Source organism: Rhinolophus hipposideros (assembly GCF_964194185.1).
Source record: "Rhinolophus hipposideros genome assembly, chromosome: X".
NCBI classification, from domain to species: Eukaryota; Metazoa; Chordata; class Mammalia; order Chiroptera; family Rhinolophidae; genus Rhinolophus; species Rhinolophus hipposideros.
Genome location: NC_138046.1, coordinates 94,524,588 through 94,547,555, shown reverse-complemented (window position 1 = coordinate 94,547,555; position 22,968 = coordinate 94,524,588). Strand labels below are relative to the sequence as shown.

Genomic DNA, 22,968 nt, shown 5'->3' with positions numbered 1-22,968 from the left:
TAGAGAAGGTAGTATTTGTGCTAAGTCTGCTGGGAAGGATGGGCTTTCAGCAGGTGGAGAAGTGGGAAAGAAAGGAGCAAAGGCCCAGGGACCAGCCATCCAGGGTTGGGGTGTCTGAGCTGTGACCACAGTGCAGAAAGGCTGGAGGTGAATCTGTGTCCTTCGAATAACAGGCAAAGCCTCCAGCCTCGCTGCACCATGTAGGGTGGGGCCACTGGCTGTGGGGGGGGGGGGGGTTGAGCAGCCTCATCCATCAGAGCAGGATGAGACCTTACCGCCCCGTCCCAAGGTGATACAGGTCAGCTAGCATGTCCCTCGGTAGACAGGGAGGTCCCTGGTGGAATAAACAAAGACAGCCATATCCTAAAACTTCACGTTTTGAAATCACTCCTTCGCTCCAGGACATAATGTAACAAGGCCTTGAGGATAATCATAAAATTCCTTTTGGCCTGAAAAATGGAGCAGATCTGATAGATAAAGAGTGGGTTACTTTGCTAATTCCTTCAGGATGGGTGAGCAGAACAAACCTGGTAGATGAATTTCATTAGAAGGCGCCCCAGTTCCCTTCTTAAAACAAGTTCCTTTCTTCAAACAGCTCCCCTTCCCCAAGCAGGCAAGGGAAGGTATAAAAGTAAGAGGTTTTGCCTCAGTCATGGGGCACCCCCCATTCGGGACCCCCTCCCGTTCAGGAGCTGCAACCTCTTCTCCTGCCTCTAATAAACTGTCCTCTTTTTAAAACTCTTTGCCTCTCCCTGGTCCGCGTTTCCATTCTTCGGCTTCACGAGACAATCCCGGCCCGCACTCAGAAACTGCTGGCAGATCCAACATCACCTACATCAAAGGCAGCCCTGCATTGGGCAAAAGTGGCAATACCCCTCCTGCACCATGTCACCTTGGTCGTGGGCACTTCTTTACCAACTCCAAATCGGGAAGCTTAGTTCCTCCCAGCTTTCAGAAGGAATTCTGCCTTTTGATTTGCGGAGAGATGATCCTGGAAAGATGTTTTCTTTAGGAATCAGTGTATCGCATCATTTTGCCTGGTAGCCAGAGGTTGCTGGATAATGAACAGCCCTCATCTCCTCTGGGAGCAGTCCTCTACCAAGGGCGGGATTTGGTGGATAAACATCCTGGCTCCCTACCCTGCAGCTGAGATCATTCTGAGATGTGTGCTCTACACCGTCACCCAGAATTTGCCATGGATTAGGTGCCACTTGCCCACAGTGACAACTTGCGTGATAACACCATTGATTTCTACCTTCCCCACACTCCTGCTGGTGCTTTCCCTCACTCCCCAAATCAAGTACTTCCATTCATATCCTTGTCTCTGGATCTGCTTTACTGGGGGAATCTGCACTAAGCATAAGGACATTTCATGCTGCAGTTGGGCCCGAGGTTCCTCATCTGGAAACAAAGGGTCGAAGGAAACAATCGCAGAGTTTGCCTCTCATATCAGATGAAATGGGGCACCTGGCCTTGTCTCACTTGCTGTCAGTCTAAAGCTGCCTGTGCCCTCTGCCCCCGCAGAATGGTCTTGTCTCCGTGTGGTGTGTGTACATGTGTGCAAGCAGGAGGTGCTAGGAGAAGAGAAATACAAGGAATCTGGTTTAATATTCAAGTCCCCTCTGAAACTCCCCACAGACAGCTGCTGAAAGTCTCTACTCAGGAACCAGAAGGAGGAATTCTGTCTTCTTTCATTAGAGGCCCCTTGCTGAGTCCCTGCTGGCTGCCCCCCACCAATGCAGCAGCAGTTACAAAGCAACACTAGGGCCCCCTACCACCACCCTCTTTGCAGAGAGCAGCTTTTCTAGAAGGCCACCTGCAAAGGAAAAGCATTGCATCCTGGGCCGCTTTTATTTCACACGCTCGCTTAGCACAGCCCCTCCCCTTTCCTGCCCCTTCTTATCAACTGCCAACTGCAATGTGACAGAGAGCCAGCGCGGGTGCAAACTGCCTTCCCACCCCTCAGCCCCACCCTGCAAACTCCAATTGGCTGGGGATCAGGCTATCTTGATCTGTGGTTAACAGGGTCCTGTCTGAAGTTTCTCCTTAGGGGCATGCCAGTAATCACACTTCCTGTGACAACTCCTCCTTACTTGCTTTTTTCCCCTTTAAGAACAAGTTTTTCACTACAGGGCTACTTGTCTCCCCCAGTTGTAGTCACCAATGGATGGGACCTTTCCTCTCTCCTGAGAGAGTCTCTCGTTGCTCCTTACTTTCCACTCAGGAGAAATGTCTGATTGCACAGGCAGAGAAGATCTTCCTCAGGGATATCCTTGGCCCAGAGCAACTGAAGGCAAGGGCGACCCAATAAGCTGGGAACAAAAGTTGTAGGTGCAAGCAGGCTGCTTGATAGCCATGTTTCAGCCTCTGGCTTACTGCTGGGGGAGGAGTGGAGGCTTCGTAGGACCAAGGTTTGGGATGAAGACTGCAAGGAGGCCTCTAGCACGAGGAGAGTGCTGCTCACTGCTCTCACCTGGGCAGAGCAAACCCACCCTGGGGACAGCGACTTCATTTTGGGGGCTTCCTCCACCCACATCCTTACCCCATGCCCCATATGGTTTCCTTCTTAGCAGAGGTTATGACAAGTTCAGCCATATTTTGGCTTTCAAGGCCCAAATGGAAGCAAACAAAAATTCCCCAGGAAACAGCAGTCTCAGATGCTTAGATTTATACCCAGAGCCCTTGTTGGGGGAAGGGAACTCCAGGCCTCTGCCCATCAGCCTGGGCACACCAAGGCCAGCGTGGCCAGGACATAGCAGGTTGCCATGGATACCTGGGAGCTTGGTCCCAGGAAAGCAGAAGGCCAGACCCTATAGCCAGGCCTGATGGATCTGCTGGGGCCAGAAAAATGTGGGGACACCTGAACTGCCTCCACCACCTTGAGCAGACCCCCTCCACCACTCTCTCAAATTGAGGCTTTCCTGAGCTTTCCTGTCCATAGGAATCTTGTTCAAATGCAGATGTTGATCCCAGAGGTCTAGGGTGGGGGTGGGGCTGTTGATATTCTGAATTCCTAACTGGCTCCTCATGCCACTGCTGCTGCTGGTTGAGGGCCACACTCTGAGTAGTGAGGACTTGACTGAGTCCTGATGGATCTGAGAAACCCCAGTCAGGTTCTGAAAATTGCCCATGGACCTGCTACCTTGGGTGGTGGTCAGCACAGCCTCAACCCCAAAGCTGGGATTCTAGCCAGATTGTTGTGAAGGGCCCTCCCCGGTCTGTTTTGGATCATCCACCATCCAAAGAAAATCAGCAGCCTGCATTTCGGGAAAACATCATAATTTTAAGCTGTCCTCTGCTTTCCCCACCTCTCCAAGTTATATAACATGTCCTTGTTGAAAATGCTGATAACGCTATTTGGGTGTCAGGAAGCCAATTTCTGGCTGCATATTGGTTGGGGCTGGGCTGGGGTCAGGGCAGGAGGTGAGGTCTGCGGAGCGTTTAAGGAGAAAAAGGGGCTCAGCAGATGGAGAGGCCAAGGCCTGGGGATAAAGCCGATTGGTGTGTCAGCAAAATCTGTCACTGGCTTTTTTGATTCAAAAGGCAGACACATTCTTTCATCTCTAGTAATCCTCATCTGATACAGGATTTTCCTGCCATTAAATCTGTAGAAGGAAAAATAAGCGCTCAAACCTGCACAAACAAGTATCCCTACTTGCCCACTGCTCACCACCCCCACCTTACTTCTCTGTTAGATGATTTTTAGTGTCTGTGGCTGCCTGACTTGGGAGATGAATGGGCTGGGGGTGACAAAGGGCGCCTCGAAGGAGGAGCGGGACCAGGCAGATCCCCCAGGACGGTAAGTGACATTTGGGGATTATTTACTAAAGTTTTTCTGCAGAGGTTTTCTCTCTGTCCATTTTCTTGTTGGGCTGTCAGTGAGTCCATCTGAGTTGCTGTCAGGGTTTTAGCCTGATGAAGAGTTTCCAAACAGATTCAAGCTGTCAGTTTGCAGGGAGCTTCTGATTGGCTGTTGTTACTGGTTTTTCTTAAGCCAACACTAAGATTAATGGGGAGAAGTGAATGTAAAGAAGAAGAGGGGAAAAGCAGGGCAGTCAGGAGGAAGTATGGAGGTGTGAGAAAGGACCTGAGTGTCCTGGTTCTCCAGGGACCACTCCTGGGCACCTGGTGACCTGTGCTCTCTCCCCTCAGGTAGGGATCCCACAGCTGGGTGGTTCTAAGCCACCAGGTTCCTGAAAGGTTCACGGGATGCTGGTCCTGCTGCTGCATGGTGAGTTCCGAGGTCCATTTCTGTCCCCGAGCAGTCAGTTGCCAATAGGTGCAGGGGCGGGGAAGCCCATAGAAGATGCTGCAAGATGTGTGGAAGCCCAAGGAGAGTGGTCTTCAAGTGGCTTCCATGAAAGCTGCACCTGGACACTGGTTCTTTGGAGTAGGTTTCACTGAATGTGTGATTGTGGGGGAGGGAATGGAGAATGAGAGTAAAACAGTAGGTGGTGGGCCTTTTCTTTTGTTTATTTAAAAACAAAGCTCCTGAGCCAAATATATGAAATAATCTTTTGGTGACTTTTTTAAATTCTAATTTCAGATATGAATTCATTGGTGTAATCACCAAAAACTACATGGTTTTCTAGTCACATATTTTAAGCTCACTTAGTTAAAAAAAAAAAAATCCCTTTAAGAAACTATTGTCCTAAAGGAAGAAGAAAAAATGAAAACTGTCATGTTGGAATTGTGTAATTATGGTGTTGCAAATTTTTTTCCAAGTTCTTGTCCTATTGTTCTGTGGGATTTAATACAAAAAGAAGACTCGTTGCAAATGTTTTCTCACAGCACTATAACTCTAGGATCTCAAATCTAACAGAGATACCTCAAGGAAAAGTCCCTTGTTAAGTTCTGCAGTAAATGATTCTAAACAAAGAATCTGCTTTTCTGACTGTCAGATGAATATAATTATTTGAGGTTATAACTACCCATGCAAATAGACCTCTGTCTGCAGTGCTGTCAGAGAAAAATTTTACCAGATAATTCTAAAATGGTAATATTATATATATTTTTACTCTTTATTCTACTTTTTCAAAAAGGAAAACTTGCTCTATTCAATGAATCAACAGGTATACACTGTACCTTCAATACACTCAAGGGATATTATGAGAGATATGATTGCATTGACTTTGTCCTTGAGAAACTTACATTCTTTTATGGGAGACTCAGCAAATAAATGAGAAAAAAAATCGGAACAAGGTGCAGGGAACACTATGATAAATAGACATGACTGCCTACCTCGAGGAGACTGCAAAGGACAGAGGTTGACATTTATATAATTACAAACAGCCAGCTCCTTGCCATTTCCCCTACCTAGAAAGTATATGAAGTTTGATTGACTCATTGGGACAGAATGTTTGCTTCCAAGAGCCAGTGTTATATTAAATGTGCATCAAAAACTTTCCTGTTCCTCAGAACGCAGACAGTGTTCACAGCCTGCGTGCTGCAAAACAGGAACTGCCCCTGCTGCAGGAACCAGAAATACATCCAGACTTCTTGTGACAAGTTGGAGAGCTTAGCGGTGACATCATTTGCTAACAATAGATGCACTTAAAATTAATGACCATCTCCACATCCCCTGGCACTTTAATTTAAAACACACTCAGCAGCATAGACAATATTCCTCTGACTACAAGTCACAAGAATTATGGACAACATGTTCCTGAGCAGGCAGGGATAGAGCTCTGCTTCCTCAACTAGAGAAAAATGACTTAGTGAGCCCAACAAAACGAATCAGATATGGCTCACAACAGAGTAAATCTGGGGCAAAACAGAAACAAATTCTCTGGATACGAAGGTCTCCTGGAAGGCCTCGCCTCTCACCCCTCCCCCATGTCAACCTCTTTGGGGTCATCCTGCATAATATCTCACAGCATAATATCCCAATTCCTTAACTTGCTTTACAGGGTTCTTCACCAGCAACTTGCTCTAAACTGTGATATTTTTTAAATATAAATTTTATTGGGGAATATTGAGAAACAGTGTGTTTCTCCAGGGCCCATCAGCTCCAAGTCATTGTCCTTCAATCTAGTTGTGGAGGGCGCAACTCAGCTCCAAGTCCAGTTGCTGTTTTCAATCTTTAGTTGCCGGGGGCGCAGCCCACCATCCCATGTGGGAATTGAACTGGCAACCTTGTTGTTGAGAGCTCATGCTCTAACCAACTGAGCCACCTGGCTGCTCCTAAACTGTGATTCTTTAAAGGGAGCCAGAGTTTGTGTTTTACTCACCTCATAGTTTCTAGAGTCTAAGACATAGTAGTTGCTTCATAAGGATTTGTTTGTTGAATGGGTGAAGCCACCCAGATTAGAACTGTTACAAAATCTAATAAAGGTCTTGCACCCAGAATATACATATACATATATTTAAAAGCTCTTAAAACTCAATAATAAGACAAACAACCCAATTTTTAAAACTGGGCAAGCAAATTTGAATACCGTGTTTCCCCGAAAATAAGACCAGGTCTTATATTAAGTTTTGCTTGAAAAGACGCATCAGGGGATGTCATCCTGAAAAATCATGCTAGGGCTTATTTTCCAGTTAGGTCTTATTTTCGGGTAAACACAGTAGCTATTTCATCAAAGAAGATATAAAAGTAGCAAATAAGCATATGAAAAGATGCTCAACATCATTGGTCGTTAGGGAAACGCAAATGAAAACCACAATGAAGTGCCACTTCACATCCACTAGGATGGCTGGAATAACAAAGACAATAATAAGTGTTGGTGAGGATGCTGCTGGTGGGAATGCAAAATGGTCTGGCCACTTTGGAAAACAATTTGGCAGTTTCTTCTGAAGTTCAACATCTACTTACCATATGACCCAGTAATCCCAGTCCTAGATAAATGAGAATTGAAAACAGTGTCCACAGAAAGACTTGCACATAAGTCCTTACAGCAGTTTTAGTCACAATAGGTGAAAACTGGAAACAATCCAAATGCTCTTCAACAGGTGACTGAATATACAAATCGAGATACATTCACATAATGGAATGCTGTCAGCAATAAAAAGGAACGATCAACTGCTATTCGGAACCACATAAATGAACCCCACAAGCATGCTGTTGACTGAAAGAACCATTTGATTCCATTTATACGAAGTTCTAGAACAGGCAAAACTAACCTATAGTCCAGAAAACAGATTGGTGGTTGCCTGGAGCTGAGGATGGGGAAGGGACAGCTGTCAAAGGGGCCTGAGGAAACTTTCTGGCTGATAGGAGTGTTATAAACAATGATTGGGTTGGTGGTTACATGGGTGTATACATATGTTGTACTTACTGAACTGTACACTTCAAATGGGTACATTTTATTGTAAGTAAAGTGTACTTCAATCAACTTGATTTAAAAGGAAAAAGGAAAGCTGTAGGGAGAGAGCAGCTGCACCCCAAGGAGAACAAATCCCTCATTATTGGGAGTCAAGCACTGTGGGATGTCAGACAGTATGTGTGTGAGATTCATTGATGTCATTGTAAAGATCAATAGCTCTTTTTCCTTTTTCCTTTTGAGTGCCATGTAGTATTGCCTCACATGGTTGTATTTGTTTGTTTATTCACTCCCCATTGCTGAGCATTTAAATTGTTTCTAGTTTGGGGCAATCATCAATGTTTAGGCCCCAAGGTCTTTTCTTTCTGGAGCCGTGTGGTCTACTCCTCAGATGGAACAGCTCTCTACCTCGAGACGCACAGAGACTTCGAGGCCGTCAGCAGATCTCCCTTCTAGAGACAAACTGACTTTTCCATCCCCAATGACTTGAATTAGTAGCCAGCAAAGCTAGAGCATGAATCCATGAGGCTTTCTTTCCTGTCACAAAAAGTGTGAGAAGCAACTTCTGGGGTCACCTGAGGTCAGAGGCCACAGGATGGTCTCCCCAATGCATTTCTGTTCCCCTTAGCCCATTTCGTTCTGAAAATCAAGCACTGGGTCTTGGCCTGTGAAGCAATTGGGGTAGCATTTGCCAGGAGTGGGAGAGGAATGGCTTGTAGAGCCAAAGTGGCTGAACAGATTTGCTGAAACCAGAAAATTGACCATATTTTCCCTTGCTATTTTGAATTCATGAGGCACAAGTTCTTTGAAAACAATGAAAATGAAGAAACACTTCAAACTCAGTCTGTGGTTGGAAACTCCATGAGTAACTGTTCTAGCAAACCTCAAGGGGGAAAGGCACATATTCAAAAAGCTGAGGGCCTATGAAGGAGAAATTCCTCAGCTGGTCTGCATTAAGACATCATTCTGTAGGGCATGTGAATCTCACCATCCTATATCCCTGCAGCTCGGGGAAGGAAGGGGCTGCCCAGTACACTGACCAGAGCACAAAAGCAGAGACCCGTCTCTGCTGTTTGCCCAGAGTCAGGAACACCTTACAAAAATTTCTTTTTATTGAAGTAAAATTCGTATAACATAAAATTAACCATTTCAAAGTGTACAATTCGGCGGCATTTAGAACACTCACAAGGTGCAACGATCACCTCTGTCTAGTTCCAAGACATTTTCATCATTCCGAAAAGAAACCCTATACCTATTAAGCAGTCACGCCTCACTCTTACCTAATCTACTAATCTACTTCCTATGATTTACCTATTCTGGACATTTCATATAAATGGAATCATACAATATGTGGCCTTGTACGTCTGGCTGCTGCCACCTAGCATAATGTTTTTGGGGTTCATCCATGTTGTAGCATGTGTCAGTACTTCACTCTTTTTTATGGCAGAATAATATTCCACTATGTGGATACACCACATTTTGTTTATCCATTCATCTATTGATGGACATTTGTTGTTTCTATCTTTGAGCCATTGTGAATACTGCTGCTATGAACATTTGTGTGCTAGTATTTGTTAGAAGACCTGCTTTTAAGTCTTTGGGGTATATACGTAGGAGTGAAACTGCTGGGACTTATGATAACTCTATCTTATACCTCATAACATTGAATATCACACAGATGAATCCCATGTTTATAAAATTGGTCTACCTAAACCCTTGGTTTTTGACCTGGGCTGTATGTTAGAATCACCTATGGAACTTTAGCAGTATCAATGCCTGGTTCTACCCCTGGATTCTGATGTAATTGGTCTGGTGTATGGCCTGGGCATTGTGAGTTGAGAGCTGGTTAAAAGTTCCTTAGGTGATTCTAATGTGCAGCCCAGGTAGAGAACTATGCTAGACTCTTCTCGCAGTCTACTTGTAGTAATAACATCAATATTTTGACACTTGGTGTCTTGCTTTCCACTTGGGGGCAGATTCCCACATGGTCCTTGAAGTACTGGTCCCTTGGTGAGATTTAATCCTGTGATAACAGTTGGCTCAATGGAGCCTGCTCTTAGCTTTGGCCAATGCTTTCACAGCTGTTTCAAGCATTCCAACTCATCTCTTCCTCATAATTGTCTGCCTGTTACAGATGAGAAAAATGAGATGCAGAAAGGTTACCTGAGGTGAAAGAAAAAATCCCAAACAAAAAAAGCAGTATGAGAGAGCAGGGATGAAAGGCAGTGTCATCAGAGTTGTTGAGAGAACTAGAGTGAGAGGCCACACCCTCAGGATGAGTGTTTCCAGACTGACTACTCTGGAAAGCCCCACATGTGAATCCTGGAGCTATAACAGAGGCTGGCTGAGCAGGGGCCAGTCCTAAACTCAGGCCAGTCCTGCTGAGTTTCTCATCTTTCTTTCCCTACCTCAGACTGGGAATAAAAGCGCTGAAGCCTTTCCAGATTTCCACATGGATCCTTCCCAAAAGTACCAGTGTGAGAAGAAAAATTGCTAAGCAATTGCCGATGAATTTGACCTTCTCTTCTCACAAACTGTGATCTTTATTTTAATTTGGTAAATGTTTTTCTGGCCAGAATATTCCCATGGAACTTAGCTCTGGACAGCCAAGGAGATTTGTTTTTGGAATGATCACTGCTGGTTCCAGGAGAGGCCACTTTTCATTTGGATTTGGAAAAGTCAGGGATGGCCTAAATAATTTTGAATTCAATTTTCTATATTTCCTGGCAAAGAGTGGTAAGGAGCTTCCTTTTGGTTGAGGGTCACAGCCTGGTCCTGAATTCGAGTAGTTTTTCTCTTTCAAGGTGAAGACTTCACATGGTTCTTCAGGGAAAGGGGGAGGGGCCAGAAGGAAATGGTATTCGAGAGATTAAGGGAAACTGTCTTACTCAGGATGTTGCTCAAGAATTTCGCTGCAAGCCATAGAACTCACTGTAGGCTATTGAAGCCAAGAAGGGGTTATTCGGGGATGTTAGGTGTTCCCAGATCTCCGGATTGGAGGCCACTTTAAGCAATGCTTAAACCAGGTAGTGGGGCAGTTCCAGCAAAGACCCTGTGGCCACTGGCGACACACCTGGCAGCTCACAGGAATCATGCTGGGTGCCAGAAATTCCACCAGGGGAGCCTGAAAGCCAGATGCCCATGCCACCATCCTGGCCAGAAAATGGTTTCTGCCTGGTGCTTACTTCTGAATCCAAGTTTCGCTGGGTGTGTGTAATCCACAAAGCTAGGTCACATGTTTGGGCCCTAGCTGCAAGGGAAGTTGGGAAAGAGAGTTTGTGGTTTCAATCTTGTGGAGGTAGAACTTATGTAGAAAATTCCCTAAATGTAGAAAGAGTGCTTAAAGGGTGCTGGGGAGCCAGAAACAATGTCAAATGTCCACAACTATCAGAGATGCTTTGGTAGTAAGGAATAGAAATCCACTCGTCCACGTAGATGGATTGAGTGGGTTTCTGAAATGGACACAGGTGAAACATCACAGAAACAGCTGTAGCAGGGCCTTATGGGAACTAGAGAGCTGTCCAGCAGCTTCCCACTCTCCTTGATCTCCATCTCTGATTCTCACATTGGAGCTAGTCCTCTCTCTGCACACCAGCTTTCTCACCTTGTCCTTGGCTCCTGCTTCCCTATAGCTTTGACCTGCATGTGGTTTTGGTACAAATCCCATCCCCAATGCCATACAGGTTGGTGCTCACATTATTTCACTGTCTGTTCCGTGTTCACTGGGAGGGAATGAATCTGATTAACTCTGCGTAGGTCAAATGTTCACCCTCAGCCCAAACAGCTGTGGCTGGGAGGAGGCAGTAGAGTCACACATGGGGCTCTGAGTAGGGTGTTTTTTCTTAGACGCAGTGGTTGGCAACAGCTGCTGTTCAACCATGGGAAATGAGAACCAGAAGGGCTCCAAAAGGTCAGGAAGTGCAGACCCAATTTACAGTTAAAGAAGTAGAAGCTCAGAAAGGCTAAGTGTGTGGGGTGGGAGATAGTACAGTATAGTGGAAAGACAAAGAACAAATGTTGGTGTCATTTAACCACCCTGAACCTGTTTCCACTTTTGTGAGAAGAAGAGAATAATACCTCACAGGATTGTTGGGTTAAATGAAATAGTGTATGTAGCAAGCTTAGCCCTGAGCAAATACTAATTAAAAGTTGGTTGTTATAAGAGCAAAAGAAACCCATAAAATTTGATGAATTTTAGTAGCATCATACATGCTCATATTATAGGTAACATTCCTAAACTATGTCTTGTAGATATTTGCTGTCTTTTGAGATGGAGTCCACCTGTAGACCTGTTCTGTTGAGCTCCCACTGGCAGCAGCTCTGTTCTAGGACTGCATATAAATGTAATTGTATAGTATGCACCCTTTTGTGTCAAGTTTCTTTGTTCAACATTAATGTTTTTGTTGTTTGCATCAGTAGTTTGTTCCTTTTTGTTGTTGCGTTGTATTCCATTATATAAATGTATTGTAATTTACTTCTCCCCTGTACTGTTGGGTAATTTCCAGTTTTTATCTGTTATGAATAAGCCACTATGAACATTCTTGTACAGTCTTTATGTGAACTTTTTTTTTTAAATTTCTCTTGAGTAGAACTGCTAAGTCATAGGGTAGGCATGTGTTTAGCTTTAATAGGCACTGCCAAAGTTTTCCAAAGATATTGAACTATTTTTCACTCCCACCAATAATGTAAGAGAATCCAGTTATTCTATATCCTCACCAACATTTGGGGTTGTCAGTCTTTTGAATTTTAGTCATTTTAGTGGGTGTCTAGGGAAATCTTATTGTAGTTTTAATTTGTATTTCCCTAATGATTAATGATATTGAGCAACTTTTCATGTTCTTGATGGCTACTTAATATAGTCTTCGTAAAGTGTTCAAGTCTTTTACTCATTTTTATTTAGTTGTCTTTCATTATTCATTTGTAGGAGTTGTTTTTATATTCTGTACACAAGCCATATATATTACATATATATAATACATGAATTATATATATATGTTATTCCTTTTCTTAATTCTATCTTTTTTAACAGCTTTATTAAGGTGTAATTGACATATAACAAACTGAATGTATTCAAAGTATACCCTCATGAAACCATCAGCACAATCTGATGGAGAAACTGACCGAAAATGGTGGCCCCAGGGAAGAGAGAAGTCCCCAGCCTAAGCCCCACCCACTTCCGCATAGCCCCCTCCAAGCCACACTCTGAACCAATCACCAGATGACACCTACCCCTTCCCTGACTCAAGGAAGTCCCCAACCCATAAAAACCTGCTCTACACCTTGCTAGGGGCTCAGTCTTTGGGAAGGATCCCGCTGAGCCCTCTGGCATAATAAAGCTGACTCTCCTAACTCTCTGAGTGCTGCTTGGGTTCTTTCCGGTCCTGGTATCCTTAACAAATCAAGATAATGAACATATTCATCACCCCCAAGATTCATGCCCCTTTATAATCACTCCCTCCTGCCCCACCCTGCCTCCCCACCCATCCCCAGGCAACCACTGATCTTTCTGTTACTATAGACTAATTTGCAGTTTCTAGAATTTTATGTAAGTGGAATCATACAGTATGTCCTCTTTTTTATCTGGTTTCTTTCACCCAGGAAAATTATCTTGAGATTTATCCATCTTGCATATATCAGTAGTCCATTCCTTTTTATCACTGAGTAGAGTTCCATTGTATGGATATATCATAATTTGTTTACCCATTCAACTCTTCATGGATGTTTGTGTTGTTTCCAGTCTGGGGTTATTATGAATAAAGTTGCTGTGAACATTTATGCCAAGTCATTTGTGTGAACATATGCTTTTATTTCCCTAGGAGTAGAATGGATGTGTCATAAGGTAGGTGTATGTTTAACTTTTAAAGAAACTGCCACATTGTTTCCAAGTGGTTGCACCATTTTACATTCCCACTAGCAGTATAAGAGAGTCCCAGTTGTCTCATATGCTCTCTGACACTTGGTATGGTCAGTCTTTCTAATTTTAACAGGTGGTTATTTTAATTTGCATTTCCCTGACAAATAATGATGTTGATCATGTTTTCATGTGTTTATTGCCTTCTGTATATCTTTTTGGTAAAGTGTTTCTTCAAATATTTTGCCCATTTATTAATTGAATTGTCTGTTTCCTTATTGATTTTTGATAGCTCTTTATATATTTTGTATACAAGTCTTTTATGAGATGTCTGTGGCCTATCTTTTTATTCTCTTTAAAAGAACAGAAGTTTTTAATTTTGGTGAAGTCCAATTTATTACTTTTTTTTTTTATGGTTAGTTCTTTATTCTTTTTTTTTTTTTTTGTCCTCAGAAATCTCTGCTTACCACTAGGTCACAAAGATACTCTCCTATGTTATCTTCAAGAAGCTTTATAGTTTTAACCTTTATGTTTAGGTCTATGGTTCATCTAAAATGAGTTCTTGTGTATTGTGTGAGGTAGGGGTCAATGTTATTTTTTATTTTCTAAGGATTGCAATATGCATCTTTAATTTATCATGGTCTACCTTGAATTAATCTTATAGCACTTCATGAATAATGTAAGATCCTTATAAGAGTGCAATTCAGTTTGCCTCCTTTCTTATCCTTCATACTATTGTTATCATATTTTCATTTACATATATTATAAACTCCATAATACAGCATTATTTTTACTTTAAACAGTCATTTGTCTGTTAAGCAATTAAGGTGAGAAAAGAGTAATCTTTTATATTTAGTGACATATTTGCCATTTCCATTGCTCTTCATTCTTTCCTGTAGATCTGATTTTCATCTAGTATCATTTTCCTTTAGGCTAAAGAATATGTTCATTTCTTGTGAAGATCTTCTGCTGAAGGTTAATTTTCTTAGATTTTGCTAACTTGAAAGTATCTCTATTTTACTTCATTTGTGAAGATGTTTTCATTAGATATAGAATTCGAGGTTGTCAGATTTTGCTTTTCTTTCAGCATTTTAAAAGATATAATTCTATTGTCTTATGGCTTCCATTATTTCTGATAAGTCAGTCATCATTTTTAGTGTTGTTTACGTAATGTGTCTTTTTTTTTTTTGGATGCTTTAAATTATTTTCTTTCTATCTTTTTTTTTAAACTTTTAAAAATTTATTTATTTTAAGTGTGTTTTTCCAGGACCCATCAGCTCTAAGTCAAGCAGTTGTTTCAATCCAGTTGTGGAGGGCGCAGCTCATACTGGCCCATGTAGGGATCAAACCGGCAACTCTAGTGTTACAAGCATCATGCTCTAACCAACTGAGCTAACTGGCTGCCCAATTTTCTTTCTATCTTTAGTTTTCAGCCACTTCACTATGATGTTCCTAGGTGTGTGTGTGTGTGTGTGTGTGTGTGTGTGATATTAGTTGGGATTTGCTGAGCTTGTTTTTAATCAAATTTTGGAAATTGTCTTCAATTATTTTTCTGCCATATTCTCTCTTTTCTCTCCTCTGGGACTCCAAATACATGCATTTTAATCGAATTGCTCGATATTATCCCACAGGTCATTGAAACTCTGATCATATTATTTTCCAATCTTTTTTCTCTGTGCTTCATTTTGGGTAATTTCTATTGACCTCTTTTCAAGTTCATGGATTTTTCCTTCTGCTGCGTCTAATCTGCTGTTCTTATTCAATATACATATATTTTTTTAATTTCAGACATTGTATTATTTCAGTCCTAAGATTTTCAGAGTTTCCATTCTGAAATTCAATTTTCCCATGTTTTCACTCATATCCATTTGTTCCCTATAAATTCCTTAATAAATCCTTGTTTGGTAATTCCAACATCTGAGCTGTCTCAGGGCTGCTTCTGTCAACTATTTTTTTCCCTTTTGATAAGTGTCATGTTTTGCTGCTTCTTCGCATATCTAGTATTATTTGACTGTATACTGGATATTGTAGATGGTAGTTATAGTAACTCTAGATTCTCTTATCTTCCTTGGAGGAGTATTGAATTTAGTTCTGGCATTTAATTAACTTACTGGCAGATCACTATGATACTGGTGAGGCTTGGTTTTAGGTTTTGTTAGGATAGGCCTAATTCAGTTTTGCCCTTTGTCCTGGGAAATGGTCTTCATTCCTAAGGTGTGGTCCCCTGGGTTGTCAATGGAAAGCTCCAGGTATTTTTACAAGCCCTTTGTAAAAAGGTCCACTGGGTGGACCTTGAACTCTTAACCTGTCTCCCATTACTGGGAAATTACTGCAATCTCTGTTTAGGTCTTTTGGCCTTCAGTTCTTGGCTCCTTGAAGTCACCCCACACATACACACCTTAGGACTCAAATAAGGATGTAAGGAGAGTCTGTATTCCAATTTTGTGGCTCCCTCTTTTCCATGTTTTCCCTTCTCAATTTCCAGCCACTGTGGCAGCTGTACACTCTGATCTCTAATTTGTAAGCCCAATAAGGCTCTTGCTTTCTGCTCTATTCTCGTGTGCAGTGTGAATTGAAAACAGCCTGAGAGGAAAAGCCAGTTAAATGTGGCTCTCACCTAGTTTGCTTCTCTTCTTTTAAGGGTTGGATCTACTCTAGTTGCCTGTTTAGGTTGCTTTCTAGTGCCCTCAAACAATTAAAAAAAATTTTTCCCCCCAGAGTTTACACTAGCTATCAGCAGGGATATTAGTCTGATACAAGCTACTCTGCCATTTACTGCAAGCAGAAGTCACCCAAATGTATTATTATTTTTTAAAATTTTGTTTTGGTGCCCTGCTTTTCTGGATTATTAGGCATATACTTAGTCTTCAGATTGGGTAAACTAATACTGGAGTTTGGTTGTCTGTTCGGAGAATTTACTTGATTTAATTTAAATTTCACTACATAATCCAGTAAATTGGTTATTCCTAATGGCTATCAAAGTTTCAGAGGTTGAAAATAGGTCTCTAGTAGTGACAACAACTTGAGTGTTTAAAGTTTAAAAATAAACGTTAATTTATTTTCTGAAATAGGTATTGCACTCATAGTTCAAAATTTGAAAGGTAAAGAAGCTATACAATAAAAACTTCACCCCTCTTGTATGTGTTTAAAAAAAATTGGCAGCTACATTTTTTATTTCTTGAATTATACAAGCAAATTGGTTGTATCCTGTCATAATCCCATGAATTCCTTGACAAAGAGTTTGTTTTTTAAATAAATGACATCCTCCAGCAGGAATCGTTACAGAGGAAGGCATCAATTCCATTTAATTTTGTAAACATTTACTGAGCCATATAGTGTGCCCAGAACAATGTTAGCTATTGTGAAGTAGAAACATGAGTCATATGGTTGAGAGTGCACTTCTGTTAATTAGAAAGGAGAAAAGAGTAGAATTAAGGACTATTTGTAAGGAAATCTGATGCTTTCTACTTGACCCAGTTGGAAGAGTTGATTAAAAAAAGCTCCGCCTCTGTCTAGCTGACGCCTGGAGTTAAGGTTATAATCTTGGCTCTGTCTCTCTAACAGAGTGTCTCTCCAGGCCAGCAGCTGCCCTGTTTATAGCCAACCTCAGCACAGGGTCCATCCAAGAACTTTGGTGTCTAATTCAGTTTTTAGGGGGAGAGAATAGCTAAGTCAAGATCAGAATATCGCAACAGTGTCAAACTAGCTACAGTGTACAGCTGAAGGGTTGTTCAAAGGGTTAAGTGTCCTCCAGCCATGTCTGAAAGGGCTGAATCCTATTCCCAGGCCCTGAAAAAACATGGAGTGCCTACAACGGATGTTCTGAAAAGACACTGGAAGCTGAGCAAACCTACAGAGGCAGCAGCAAGCATATTCTACACACTCCTGTGTGGCCACACCTTCAGTTTCCCACAGGGGCGTGGATAGGCAAGGCAGGGTCATGTGTACATGGTGGGAGGGCCTGAATGGTAGGCCAGGGGGGTTCGCTAGGAATTTGGGAGTGCCGCTGAGGAGGGGTAGAAATTATGACTAGCAGTGGTTGGGTTTATTATTTGTTCTTCTGCAAGAATTTCAGATTGTGCACACTTTACCTGTGAGCTACTCCTGGCCAGAAAAACAAAACTTGTGCATCTTCCATGCTGCCTTTTCCATTGGAACTCAAGATGGGGCTTGGGACCGCTGGCTACGAAAGGGAGGCAGGCCATGCCATTTTGCTTTGTTGCAGGTGGCAAGCCTACTGGAGGGCTTTTGAAGTCTTTATCTGATCCTCCATTCAAACACTCAGAACAAAATAAATTTATAAACACCATTCTTTCCCTTGATGATGTAAAAAAAAGTCCCTAAAGAGCAGGGGCTGGTGAATGAAAATTAACTGCACAGAGTCCACAGTTATTCTTTTGAGATGTATAAGGTCATTGTCTTGTTTATTTAGTATGTTGTCCTTATCGCTTAATTTTAGTGACAAAGAAAAAAAAAGATTGATAGTCTTTTCTTTAATTTCCAACCTTCTGTTCCCTAATTCTCCCTTCTCTTGAGGCTTAATTTACTCAATGGGGGTTTTTAGAAATTGAATTTTTATGGTGGGAGGGATTAAAGTAGCACCAATAGAAATACAATACTTTTAAATTTCCAAGTAGCCCCATTAAAAAGGTAAAAAGAAACAGTTGACATTAAGTTTTAATAATTTAGTTAACCCAATATATCTAAAATATTTCAACATGTAATCATATAAAATTATTGATGAGATTTCAATTTTGTTTTTTGGTATTAAGTCTAAGATCTGGTCTGTATTTTACAGTTACAGCACATCGATTTGGGCTAGCCACCTTTCAAACGCTCAAGAGGCACATGTTGCTAGTGGCTATGGTATTGGGCAGTGCAGGCCTAGCGTGTAGGCCACACTCTAGGGTGGGGTGTCCTACACATGCAAACAACACACCCTCTAGGCCAAATTCTAGGAGAGCACAGTGATGATACAGGCAGGAGGGGGTTTAGAATGGGTCAGGTGCTGCGATTCCAGCTGGGTTTTTGCCGATTGAGATAACTGGGAGGCAAAGGGGAGGGCGTCGTGGGTGGGGAATCCTGTGTAAGGTATGGGAAGTGGAAAGAGGCCTTTTGGAAGACGCAGCTATGCAGGAAGTACGAGAACTTGTGAAGGGCCAAATTCTGCCGCGCAGACAGGTAGGTCACCTGCGGTAACCCCCTGACTGATCCCCTGGCTGACGGTTGTTCGTTTTTGGTCTTTTCTCCCCCTCCCTCAACCCTACCCCAGCAGTGGTCCTCGGCCTGCCCGGCGCTTGGGCCGAGGAGGCCTGCACACGCACCTGCCCCTTGGCCTGTGCCTGCAGCAGCGCGGAACGCGGTTGCACAGTGCGCTGTGACCGCGCGGGCCTCCTGCAGGTGCCGGCCGAGTTCCCGTGTGAGGCGGCCTCCATCGACCTGGACCGGAACGGCCTGCGCTTCTTGGGCGAGCGGGCATTTGGCACACTGCCGTCACTGCGCTGCCTGTCGCTGCGCCATAACAACCTGTCTTTTATCACCCCGGGCGCCTTCAAGGGCCTGCCACGTTTGGCCGAGCTGCGCCTGGCGCACAACGGCGACCTGCGCTACATGCACGCGCGCACCTTCGCCGCGCTGGGCCGCCTGCGCAGCCTAGACCTGGCCGCTTGCCGCCTCTTCAGTGTGCCCGAGCGCCTCCTGGCCGAGCTGCCCGCCCTGCGTGAGTTCGCCGCCTTCGACAACCTGTTCCGCCGTGTGCCCGGTGCGCTGCGTGGCCTGGCCAACCTGACACACGCGCACCTGGAGCGTGGCCGCATTGAGGCCGTGGCCTCCAGCTCCTTGCAGGGCCTGCAGAGCCTGCAGTCGCTCAGCCTTCAAGCCAACCGCGTGCGCGCCGTGCATGCTGGCGCCTTCCGCGACTGTGGTGCCCTGGAGCACCTGCTGCTCAATGACAATCTGCTGGCCACGCTGCCGGCCGACGCCTTCCTTGGCTTGCGCCACTTGCGCACGCTCAACCTGGGTGGCAACTCGCTGGGCCACGTGGCACGCGCCTGGTTTGCAGACCTGGCGGAGCTCGAGCTGCTCTACCTGGACCGTAACAGCATTGCCTTCGTGGAGGAGGGCGCCTTCCAGAACCTCTCGAGCCTCCTCGCTCTACACCTCAACTGCAACCGCCTCACCGTGCTCACCTGGGCCGCCTTCCAGCCCAGCTTCTTCCTGGGCCGCCTGTTTCTCTTTCGCAACCAGTGGCGCTGTGACTGCGGCCTGGAGTGGCTGCAGGACTGGATGCAGAGCTCTGGGCACATTGCTGATGTGTCTTGCACCTCCCCGGGCTCCGTGGCTGGCCTGGACCTTAGCCAGGTGGTCTTTGGGCGCTCCTCCGATGGCCTCTGTGTGAACCCCGAGGAGCTGAACCTCACTAGGTCCGGCCCAGGCCCGTCCCCAGAGCCAGCGGCCACCACCGTGAGCAGGTTCAGCAGCCTCCTCTCCAAGCTGCTGGCCCCGAGGGCCCCAGTGGAGGCAGCGGCCAACACCACCCAGGGGCCAATCAATGCTTCGCTGTCTGACAGCCTTCTCTCCGGTGGAGTGGGAGGCTTGGGCCACAACACCCCATTTCTCCTCCACTCTAGTCTCCTGCTCAGTGTGGCCCAGCATGTGATGTTTGTCCTACAGACAGACTGACTCTGCCACACTGGGGTGGCCCAAACTGCCTGGGCCAGTGGGAGAAATTTTACTTAACTGGGCTCCAGGGTGTTTGTGGGGTGGCCAGGAGAGGAGAACAGAATGGGGGTAGGTGGTGAAAGTTCCAGCAGAAGGTGGAAGGAACAGTTTGCCTCCAGAGATGGCCCTAGGAAGAGTACAACCCTGGGAAATGCCACGCAGTGGGTGGGGTATGGATTTCTGCTATGTCATATGGGCATCAACTGGAAAAGAGAAGCAAGAATGAACATGGGACCTCCGGTGAGAAGGCTAGGAGTTGGGAGCTCCTAGGGCCTCAGGTCTCCATCCCCATCCCTTTCCCACCATCTTCCAGGAAACAGGGACTGCAATGCCTGAATTAGAGTCAGTCCATTGGCTAAATACTAAGAACTGTGCTAGTTCTCTTGGCCAGGCAGCCCAGTAGGCCCAATTCCTTTGTTTTCTACCACAATCCGCCTCCCCCTGGGCCTGTGGACACTAGGATCCAGAAAGATGGACAGGACAGGGGAGAAGGGAAATGGGAGAGGGACTTAGACCTAAGAGGGTGGTAGTAGTTCCCGGTGTCTGAGAAGTTAGGAAGCAGTTACAAGAAAGATCCATTTCATTTTCTCCACAATGATTCCTAGGGGTGGCCTTAGGCACAAAGGAACTTTAGGGTAAGGTAGGGGAAAAAAAGGGGGAAGTGTTTGAGGACAAATAAATTTGTAAAATCCTAAGATTAAAAAAAAAAGTTAAACAGGTTTTTCTACTGCCAGGACTTTTCAATCTTTCATATACAAACATGCATTGTGAATCTCCAGGGAGGCCACAAAAATCCTCTTTTCTTAGTGTTTTGTGGAGAAGAGTATCCCTAAGACACAGAGATGCTATGTTAGCAGGACAGGGAGTTTCCAGCTTGGATGATCCTATTAGGTGTGGAAATTATCATGGACTGCACACTTTGGGGCTGACTGATGGCCAAGAGGAAAGGAGGCAGCCAGTGGGTGGGAAGCGGGGATGAGAGATTTCTCAGGGTGGGAGTTGGCCAACTCTAAGTCCCCAGGCCTGAGTATCAGAGCACAGGCTGTATGTCTGCTAAATACTTGCTCAAACTGTTATCCATACATGGGGATTTTGACTGTATTTGTCAACACTCTGGAAATCCCTAATCTTAATGTCCTGAGTTCCTCTCTCTGTATTTGAGAAGGTGGGTTTTCAGAGCCCACACAGATTTCAAGGTGCACCGAGCTGTCAGTTCTTCATGGTGACAGTATTTCTTTTGTGTCTCTAGGTGATATTAAGTATCAGAAATGTTGCAGAAAGCACCGCTGAGAGCAAAAGCGTTCAAATGGGTTGTGACAATTAGTGGTCATCAACTCAATTTAATGGGTCACAACCGGCATTTTAAAGAAAAGATAAAACACAAAAGTCACAGAGCATCACATGAAATATTATAAAAGTATTGTTTTGTGAAACTTTATATTTAATTTGAATGCATTTGTTCAGATTATATATGTATGTATGTGTCTGTCTGGATTGCTGCATACAATCTGTATTTTATTGTGGGTTAGCATTAAAAAGTTTGAAAGTAACTAAGCTGGAGCATGCATGATTTTTTAAAACAACTTTTTATTTAGAAAAATCTCAAACCTACAGAAAAATTGCAAGAATAGTAGAATGAACACTTTGGCCATTCACCTAGGCTTTCCAGTTGTTAACATTTTACTGTATTTGCTTTCTCTCTCTCCATATCACTATTTTTTTTATTAACAATTTCAGTTAGTTGCAAAAATCATGACCTTTTACCCCTAAATACCTCAGCACGTATTTCCTAAGAACAAGGACATTTTCTTATCTACAATACCATTATCAAAATCAGGAACTTTGTCATCAATATGATACAATTATTTAAAATATACACTATATTGAAATTTCAACAGTTGTCTAAATGATTTTTTTAAAAAAGATTTTATTAGGGAAGGGGAACAGGACTTTATTGGGGAACAGTGTGTACTTCCAGGATTTTTTTCCAAGTCAAGTTGTTGTCCTTTCAATCTTAGTTGTGGAGGGCGCAGCTCAGCTCCAAGTCCAGTTGCCATTGCTAGTTGCAGGGGGCATAGCCCACCATCCCTTGCGGGACTTGAGGAATTGAACTGGCAACCTTGTGGTTGAGAGCCCAGTGGCCCATGTGGGAATCGAACCGGCAGCCTTTGGAGTTAGGAGCGTGGAGCTCTAACCGCCTGAGCCACCAGGCCGGCACCTAAATGATTTTTTAAGCAATCGTTTTTCCTGTGGGTGGAAAATGAGGTTCCTAGGTCGTGGCTTGTGTTCATTTGATCATACTTAAAAATTCTCAATCCGTATATTGATTTTAGTGTTTCAAAATGAATTCATTCTCCAAATATCTTACTTTCCAAATGTGAGAACCAGATGAGGTCAGAAATGTTTGTTCAAACCATGTGTTGTGGCCATGGGAACTGAGTGAGGATCACGAGAATTGTGGAGACCAGATCTTTGCGTTTGGGTAACCACGGAAGCCCACAGCAGACATGCAGCCTGCGTTACTGAGGAACAAGATGCTGCCTTGGGAGGAATGTCCTTCCTTTTATTTAGACGGAGTTCCTGAGAGCCAGCCTCAAAATGCTGCTCCAGTTCTGCCTGGGTGGTTAGATGGCCAGCTTTTTAAGGAACATTTGTTTGGCTGAATGTTTTTGAGCAAGTATCAACAGTGAAATAGCCTCCAGGGAGACAGATTTTTATAGAGCTACCTAGCCCAGTAGAATTCTGGGAATGTGGGAGTTACTTACTGTCAAACAGATCCAGAGTTGCCTGGAATGAGTTCCCAGTGAATTGTGACCATTATGAGCTCTCATGAGAGAAAGGGGAGTGGAGAGTTCCCAGTTTTGAATTTATTTTCTCACCCCATCATTGGCTAATTAGTATTTTCGGAAATATAAAGGTCCTATGAATTGTGCTGAGAAAAACTATGCATACTTGTCAGGACGGATCACTTTATGCTGTGGTAACAAATGCTCCCTCCCCCGACAATTTTCAGTATCTTACTGAGGGTTATTTCTTGTTTATGCAACATGTCCAAAATGGGCTTATTAGGGGGCTCTGCTCATTGGAGCCACTCAGAGAACCAAGCTGATGAAGGAGCTGCTATTTTAGGACATT

General features: G+C 43.9%; 1 protein-coding gene across 1 annotated transcript; it reads left to right on the top strand.

Moving 5' to 3' along the window:
- Window positions 1-3,731: 3,731 nt before the first annotated feature.
- Window positions 3,732-19,794, top strand: NYX (nyctalopin; the record flags this gene model as incomplete). The annotated part of the gene is given in 4 exon segments (XM_081043042.1): window positions 3,732-3,799; window positions 5,419-5,524; window positions 18,299-18,379; window positions 18,382-19,794. Coding segments are annotated over 4 exon segments (1,668 nt in total).
- Window positions 19,795-22,968: the final 3,174 nt, after the last annotated feature.